The following is an 8,758-nucleotide window of genomic DNA, read 5'->3' as shown; positions in this document are numbered from 1 at the left end:
ACACACACACACACACACACACACACACACACAGAGTAGTGCAGCTTGATCAGCACTAAGGGGCCACCTCTCAGTAAATGGATTGCTGGGCACATTGATTTTTTTTTCTTAGTGCCAGGCCTCAACCAGTAAGCCTGTTTGATTTGGTTGGCTGTTATCCTGCAAAGCCAACCCCCACACCCACCACTACACACATAAACAGATACCCAGCCTCTTCTCGTTGCCGCCGGCAGCAGCATCAGCACCGATCGATGCGCTGAGCTTTAGAGGAAACAAACTCAGCCACACAATAAGACGCCGCAGTGGTGGAGAAGCCTCCAGATTACAGCCTCATTCTGGGGGTTCTGGTGTGTGTGTTGGTTCCCAGCTGTGTGTACATGTGTACAGGTCTTTGGGGGTCTCTTTGAATATGTGTGTGTGTTTTAGTGTATGTTAAAGCCTGCAGGTGTCTTTGAGCCAAGTTTTCGTGTGTGGAAGGGTGCAGCAGTAGCAGCAGCAGGGTCAGGTGCAGGAAGGTGCTCGGGTTTGGCACAAAAGCAGGTTTAATTGACTAAAATGGGCGAGACTATCTGTGTGAGAGATGTGAACTCTGCCCGCCTGAGAAAAGCCTATTCTTTAAATCTGCTGGGATCAATTCCAACTCGCTGCCTTAATGTCGGCAGAGTACTTCTCAAAGCGGGAAAATGGATTTTCTGGTCCTGAACTCTTCCCACCAGGCCTCTTCTTTCTAATTCCTTTAGTCATCTTTCACTCCTGCTCTCACTTCCCTCTTCCTTCTTTTGTTTTTATCTTTATGTTTCCTTTCTGATTGTCTAAATAGATCAAAGTTCCAACATGCCATGTAACATTGCCAGCAAGTTATCAAACAGCTGGTTTAATTTCAAGAGCGGTTTATTTTTATTTTACTTGGCTGGACCTCTTTAAACATGTTACTGTAGATATTCATAGGAACAAGTTGTTATTATCAGCATTTAGAGGCCCGGGCCTTGTGCCAGGAAGGGCCGAGCAACATGAGGTTTAGAACAAAATGATGCGATTTTCATCATTTAATTACAGTACTTCAGTGAGAGTGGGTTTCACAGGTTTGGGTGGCTGATGCAGAGGCCTTAACGCACACGTGTCAAACTCGAGGCACACCATGGTATATTATGTGGCCCACAAGAGCTTCAAAGATGTATTATTGTCTTAAAATAAAGATAAGCTGTTTTAAAGCCAGCATTGACCATTAACTACTAGGGGTGCAACAATGAATGTACCTGTATCAAACCGTTCAATACAGTGCTTTAGGTTCAATACACACTTGTATTGAACAATACAGATTTTTTAAATTTATTTTATCAACTTGTCTGCTAAAGATGCTCTGTGTTGAAGGATCAGTGGATCTGTGTTCAACTACTCCACCTAGGCTGCATTGTCGAGCGCAGATCCACTAAGAAACTTGCTGTTTCAGCAACATTTAATTTAAAAACTGTATTTTGAGGTTAAACAAATGTTCATAATTATTTTTAAATAAATTACAAGTTAAAACAAGCATGGAAATTTCTCCTTTTTTTGTATCAAAAAAATTTAGAACTGTAAGACTAAAGTATTGAACCGAACCGAATCGTGAATTTTCTGTATTGTTGCACCCCTATTAGCTACATCTTGCACAGTAGATTATTTTGCATGGAAAATCCTGGCAGCTGGCAAAATTGGCCATGTAAAATCTCCATTTCACTTCATTTTTGCCGGGTTGTTTTGCTGTGGCCCAGTTGTACTAGGAAGTGGGAATTCCCCACTTACAAGTCATAAATTTAAACTGAAACTCCCCTACAGTGGGAATTCCCGGTGGGAATGTTCAGATTTCAAGACAGCAGCTTCTAATCGCCACTCAAAATTGAGTAAAACTCTCCTACTTTTCTTTTAATAGTATTTTAATAGTATTTTTGTTTTATTTCAGACTGACTAAATGTGAGTAAAATAAAACAGTTTGTTTTTATTATTTAGTACTTTTCAGTGTTTATCCACAGTATTCCTGATTTTGCGCCACTACCCATAATTCATAGCAGAAGCAGGTTCCATATTTCCGCTTGGCTGTTTTTTACAATTACGTGGATACACCGTTGCTGTTTATCAAAGCATTTTTCATTGAAATTTGGCTTAGATGGCCACATATCGGAGGTGTGTGTACTGTAAGGATGTTTTAAAAAGCTGCAAGGACAATTCTTTATCAGTGGCTCAGCTGTCACTGCTCACAGACTGATGAAGCTATATGTATTTGATTATGSCTTTTTTGTCATTGTACAGAGCGCAAAGAAATTACATTTAGGAACACCCATTCAAGAAGACAAACACGAAAAAAAATCCTGCCAAGATGTAAACAAAATATTTTAGCACATAGTTGAGAAGAGGATTGTTTATTACTGTATTCCGAGCTTATTCAGAACTGAGACAGTTAAATTAAGTCATTTATATAGTTTTGCCAGCATGTGGCTACTAACTATAGGCATAATATTTCTTTAAATTTAAGATTAGCTGCAAATAACATGCTAAACAACCAGGCTAACAGTAGCTAGCGCTGATGCTAAAGCAATTCACCGTAGGCTTTCATTCAGTAAAAGCAAAGAATTGCACGATTAAATAACAACAGGGGAAACACAACGTTTACAGTTTAACTCACCAGGTACAGATTCAGTGTTTTAGTTGATATTGCTGGAAGCTGTTTGACTCACAGTGGTTCAGACGAGACACCTTCGATAACCAGCCTTAGCCAAGATAGAGCTCTGGATCGGAGTGAATATTTGTGGGATTTTTGTTGATAAAATGAAAAATAGGTTGTGGGCGGGGCTAGCGTTTGTCATGGCAGCCTACATGCACGTTTCCAGAAACTTGTGGATAAGAGGATGTGTTAAAAACAGTGTTTCTATGCATGAAATACCAGGTAGACCCCTAATTTGCACTAGATGCATTACTGCTCCACTCTTGATCAAAGCATGGAGGAGGTCCGAGAAGCAGGGCAGGAAATGCGCGATCGCTCAATAAATCCAGTGATAAATGTGGAAGTCAKAACTARATAATTCATTTCGTAGAAGATGGACTAAACACAGTTAAAACTACGTCCCTATTCTCTTTTKKAAACTTCTGATTTCAGAATAAAATCCATGTGTTTTGTGTTTATATTCTGCATTCTACATGTTGCCATCTGCTTCCCAAACAGAACAATACATTTTGACAGCATTTGTGTATAAATATGCCAAAATATTTATTAATGTAGCTAGGATTTCAACAAAAAATAGTCAACCTTTGCCTTTTTTTATCTATTTTGAAAATACAGATGTTGTGCTTGTTCCTTTTCCTGTTGGTGTGATGTGATCTTTGTAGATTGACTCCGGCGCAGCTCAGGCATCTGGCAAAAATAGGATCAGATCTAATTTTGGCGTATCGCTGTCTGCTCACTGCCCCTGTGCGATGCCGTGTGAAGCCAGTGCAAATACTCTCATTGATTATAATGRTTGCGTTTTTGCTGCAGAGGTCGGGCTGGAGCATCTAGTGTAAATTAGGGCTGCCACAAACGATTATTTTAATAATCGATTAATCACCGATTATTTATTCGATTAGTCAACTAATCGGATCATAYGTTAATTGAATATAAAACATAGAGCTTATCGTGCCAGAATGCAGCTGCTRTTATATAACCATGGTTAGATTTTAGCTATATGCTAACTAAAAATAATTGCTGTGGAAGGCAAGTTCTGCTCTGCAGATATTGYACAGGTTTCTCTYTCATTTTCTTAAAATGATCCCACACTTTTGAGCTCCGTTGTCAGGTAGCCATGATATCAGAGCCTGTCTGTATAATGTCTTGTGACGTCCACGGCCTACACCAGTTACCACTACTGTGCATGTGTGTCAAGGACAGAAAGGTAGATGTGGCAGTGGAAGGTGTCAAAGCAGTTTGGAGAGAAAAACAAAGTAAAGAACAACAAAAAAAGGTAAACGATTAATCGATTATTAAATTAGTCATCGATTATTTTAATAATCGATTAGTCGTCGATTAATCGATTAATCGTGGCAGCCCTAGTGTAAATTAGGGGTTATTGTTAGCGGTGCTCAGCAGTAGCAATGAGACGAGGATCGTGATGTTTCATGTTTGGTTGAAGTTAATTACACCTGGCTCTTTGAGGGCCATTTTAACGCTCATGAAATTAAAATATCTACCCAGATATTCAGCCGATTTGTCTCCTCTTATGTCATGATGTTCCTAAAACATGAGTTTTACCTCACACACTCGTCCTAACTTCCTCTCTCCCTGTCAAGAACGTTAGATTAATTATTCTCCACTGGCCTCAGACAAGTGTGAAAATAGCACATCTTCAAACTTTTGCAAATCATCTATTTTTTTTCCCCTTTGGTGTTGAGGAAACACTTTTGCCAACTCGGCTTGGGGAAAAAGTTTAACGAGCCCGTCATTCAGGAGTTTGTGTCTTACAGTAGCTTCTAAATCCCTGCGGTGTTTTTAACCTAATTCTTGCATTCTTTGTCACCTTTCCTGGTGCTCCCTGATGAAGTTTTCCTACAGCTGCCTGTTATATAGGTCACTCAGGTGATTTATTTGGTTGTGTCTGAAGCATCGAGGGTTGAAGTTCACCATCGATWCGCTGCTTATTTTTGTTTTAAGCTTCCTGTCCTCACACTTCCACTTGCTTATATTTATGTCAACATTTTAAGTACTAATAAGGTTGTTTTTCTGTATTTTTCTTTCATTATTGCCTGGATTTCACACATTTATATGCTTTTCTTTTTTCAGAGAAACCAACTCCAGACGTTTCTGTGTGGTGAAGAGATTTGATTAATATAAACAATCTGTGTGTGTTTGTGTGTGCGCGCGCTATGAAGTGATAATTTAGGTCACTGAGCTTTCTGAAAGACGTCAAATCAATAAAAAACAGAAAAGGTTGTGTTAAAGGATAGTTTGGTGAAAATGTGCAGTCACTGCTTTTTACTTGAAGTATTTAAAAGAAAGTATACCCTCTTTAAATGTAAAAACTTTGCATATAAAGTTTTAAATGATTCAAATCTTACCAGAAAGTAAGTTCGATGGAGCATTTTAATATTCAGCTATAATGAAGACAAATCAGATAATCTGTGTAAAAACACTAAATCCCCCCACAATTCAGCAGCTTGTACAACCACCTTTAGCTGCAATAATTTGACGTTGTAATTTTCTTTATAACTATCAAAATAATTTACAGGAATTTTGGCCCATTTTTATTTTCATTTCTTCAGTTTATTGAGGTTTGTGGGCTCRACTCTCTTCAGGTCCCAGCCAAGGTCTGGACTCAGACTGGATTTAGCAAAACGTTCTGTTCTAGATTAGCTGCTGTGTTTGAGATTGTCATCCTATTGGACCCCGTTTGGTCCGAGCTTCAGCTGACAGACAGATGGACTCAAGTTTGACTCTAGAATCCTGAGTTCGTTCAGTGACAGACCTGCACCACCGGGCTGACAGCTGACCCAGGACCCTTGTGGGGTCTGAGCTGTGGTGGGTACAGTTCCTAGTAACAAAACTAGCTTGTCATTTAGCAGATTAGTTTTTTTGCTAACTTCGTTAGCGGATCAATTAGGTTCCGCTAATTTTAAGTCCACAAAAAATTTCGCAAGTGCTAAAATTGTATTTTTATACCATTTATCCTGAATTAAATAAAAACTATCCCCTCTTACAAGCAGTGTTGGACCTGTCAGGCACTGTGTGTGTAGCATGTAGCATCTTTAGCAGGTAAACGTCAAACTAAGAGCGTCAAAAGAAATAAAATAACATTTTCCATACTCTTCAAGATGTGGTGAACTTGTTGTCATTGTTGCAGTTTTGTGATGAAAATGGAGTTTTTGTTCTCTTATTGCCTCTGAGAACATATTCTGTGCTCAAGTTCCTGGCAGGACTTTTTTTGATGCAGGGTTACTCCACAAGTATCGTGTGATTGGTCAGAACTTTATAGTAAGGTTGGGCATAATCGTATCGTGTGCAATTAATTGTCAGAAAAACATTAGTCGATTAATTTTTGGCACTTGACAATTAATACGATTAATGCCAACAGGCAGAATCTGCTCGATGTTCCTCTCTGCTTCAAATAAGATGAACATTAAAAAAGTTCTGTAATTTATTTATCTATCGACACAATTTAAAATTTGATGTGTAGCTTAAAGTCTGTAATTTTGACACAATTTGGAACAGATTTTTACGAAGAGCAAATCTTTCCCAATAAATTGGTCATGTGACCAGGACATAAGGGTGTCCAGGGACTCCAGGGGATTAATCGTCAAATTAATCGTTATCGGCTAAATACCACAATTAATCGTGATTCATTATTTTACCAATATTGCCCAACCCTACTTTATAGCCATGTTTTGCAGAGAAGCGGCTGTTCTCAGCTGCTCTTCTATGGGGCAGCTGGTCGAGGATATTAAAAATACAGCCGTCTCATCATCTGTTCCAGTGAAACATTGGGAGGGTCAAAGAACTCGTGGAAGGAGACAGCGTGAAGACAGAGGCAGGTCTCACCGATGTTCTCGTGTTTTTGCTATTTGTGCTGCAGTGGGAGGGACCTACCAGTGTCTCCTGCTACGGTTTCTCTTCAGGTATAAAAGGTCGGTGTGAAAAGGAACCTTTCACAACCACGTGRGCGAGAACAGATGTCTTGTGTCTCGTTGAGCAGCCTTGAGCCAGAGCGCTTGGTTTTTTGACCTTTGACCTTGTTGGTGAATTTGCTGGGATGCCCACTTCTGAGAAGACTGGAAGTTGTTCTGAATGTTTTACAAATACTTTTTCACAGATTATTGTACATTTAAGTTAATTTTGAACCTGATCATTTTGTGTCCTAACACTTGAAACCATAAAACAGAAACAGGCTGTTCTTTCTTTTTACTAAAACCAGATCTAAAGAATGTTCAGTTGTTGTCCGGACCCCGACGCTCACTCTGGCCTTCTGTTTGTCTCCAGCTGAACGAGATGATACGAGCTCCGGTGGAGGGAGACTTCTGGCAGGTGGACCACATCCGGCCCGTCTACAGAGGAGGAGGACAGTGCTTGTTGGACAACCTGCAGACGCTCTGCACGGTCTGCCACAAAGGGGTACGTTCTGGCTCTGCATCACCTTTAGCAACCCCAGCAACTGCAGCAGCAGCAGCTTTTACAGCCAAAGGGCTCCGGGGGCAAAAGCAATTTGTTTGACATTTAAGGTGCACGCTGGATGAACCTCTCCTTTATCACGTCCAGGATCACATTCGGTGGCAGTAATGTGATACATGGTCGAACACATTGATCAAAAGTCATATTATCCCCCACCCTCAAAGCCATATATTCCCTGTAACACAGTCACATTGATGTATAGCACTTGTTGGAAGAAGGCTGTATATCTGTCCTSTTCCTTCTTCAGTATCTTCACTCACATTTTCCACAATTGTGAAAAAAATGTTTCAAAATAAAACAGCTTTTCAGTGTAAAATGCTCTTCGTCGTCACGCCAGAGAGCGTTTCGGGCCGAGTGGGTGTCAGCGTGGACGGAAAGGCTTCAWCCGTACGACGAGGAGAACTGTGCACGCCGATAAGGGCATCTCCTCGCGTTTTATGCCAGATGTGGTTTTTTTTTTATCTGTTCTGTTTTGTTTTTGTTTCCTCAGATTTAACCTCTTACGTCACGTTGCGTTTTTCTTCACAGCGGACGGCTCAGCAAGCCAAGGACCGCAGCCAGATGAGGAAGAGCGCCTCAGCCTCCAAGGTTGCGTCAGACATCAGCAGGTTCTTCATCAGGAAATGAAAGGACGCTGGTGGTTGAAGTAGGACAGGTTTCAGATTGTTAATTGGCCTGTTCTGGCCTCGCTTCCTGCTGGTCCTCATTACAGCRCAGGAGATTTACCTAAAAGTGGGGGGAAGGAAATAAAAAGATTATAATAATGTGACAACTGCGTCAAATGCAAATTCAGCCAACCCCCCACCCCACCTCGTCCCCGAACCGTCACGGGTGCGTTAGGTTTGATTTATGACGGCCCCCTTTTTTATTTTATATTTTTTCTTGCTCCAGGCTGAAGTAGAGCATGTTGTTTAGAGAGGTGCTTCTATTTTAAGATTTTGCAAACTTTGTAAGAAAAAAAAAGAGCAGGTAAGATGAATTGGCTTTAAGATGAAACTATGCAGCAGAAAAACTCAACCAGGTGGCCTCGTTGGTAATTTTTACATTTTTCGATGGATTTGAAGCGAATTAAACAAATATTTTCCTTAAATTTATGTTTTGTTTTAATTTCTAGTGCTTCAACTATGGTTTAAATGTTCTCACTAGTTGTGAGTTCATTGTTTCGCCTGTGAAGCTCACCTGTGTCCGTGCATCGCTGTGCTCGATGATCTGAGAAGAKTTAAAGTATGCGGGGCTATGTTTAGAGAGACGGAGAGCGGAGTTACTATGGAAACAAGGCTTTGGGTTCAGCCATGTCGGGAATATTGGATCTTTTTTTTTTTTTTTTTTTTGTCAGAGTTACACAATGAGCTAGACATGAGAAAAGTCCAATCAATATATTCTTCTGCAGCACAGTTTCACTTCCTCCCTCCTCCTCATTCGCCTTCCCACAATCCTCTGCCGTCCCACAGATGTCGTCGTGTCACAGTTTGTCTATCAGCGGCGTCAAACTCCTAGCTCAGCAAATCCCAACATTGCCAGAAAGTTTCCCATTTTTCTGACAGCCACCAAAAAAAAAAAAACTTCTTGCGGCCAATCGGGGAGCTCGGCTGG

The 8,758-nt window shown here is 40.5% G+C and overlaps 1 protein-coding gene across 2 annotated transcripts in view; it reads left to right on the top strand.

The window, feature by feature from the left end:
- zranb3 (zinc finger, RAN-binding domain containing 3) overlaps positions 1 to 8,255 on the top strand; it is a 148,691-nt gene extending 140,436 nt beyond the window's left edge. For both annotated transcript variants that reach the window (XM_014010675.1, XM_014010674.1), the window contains 2 exons: positions 6,977 to 7,108; positions 7,694 to 8,255. In XM_014010675.1, coding sequence (XP_013866129.1) covers positions 6,977 to 7,108; positions 7,694 to 7,792 — 231 coding nt within the window. In that variant the 3' untranslated portion in view covers positions 7,793 to 8,255. The remainder of the gene's footprint in view (positions 1 to 6,976; positions 7,109 to 7,693) is intronic.
- Positions 8,256 to 8,758: the final 503 nt, after the last annotated feature.

The sequence above is a fragment of the Austrofundulus limnaeus genome, unplaced genomic scaffold (assembly GCF_001266775.1).
Source record: "Austrofundulus limnaeus strain Quisiro unplaced genomic scaffold, Austrofundulus_limnaeus-1.0 Scaffold72, whole genome shotgun sequence".
NCBI lineage: Eukaryota > Metazoa > Chordata > Actinopteri > Cyprinodontiformes > Rivulidae > Austrofundulus > Austrofundulus limnaeus.
Note: the sequence above shows the minus strand (reverse complement) of the source record. Positions and strands in the feature narration are given on the sequence as shown.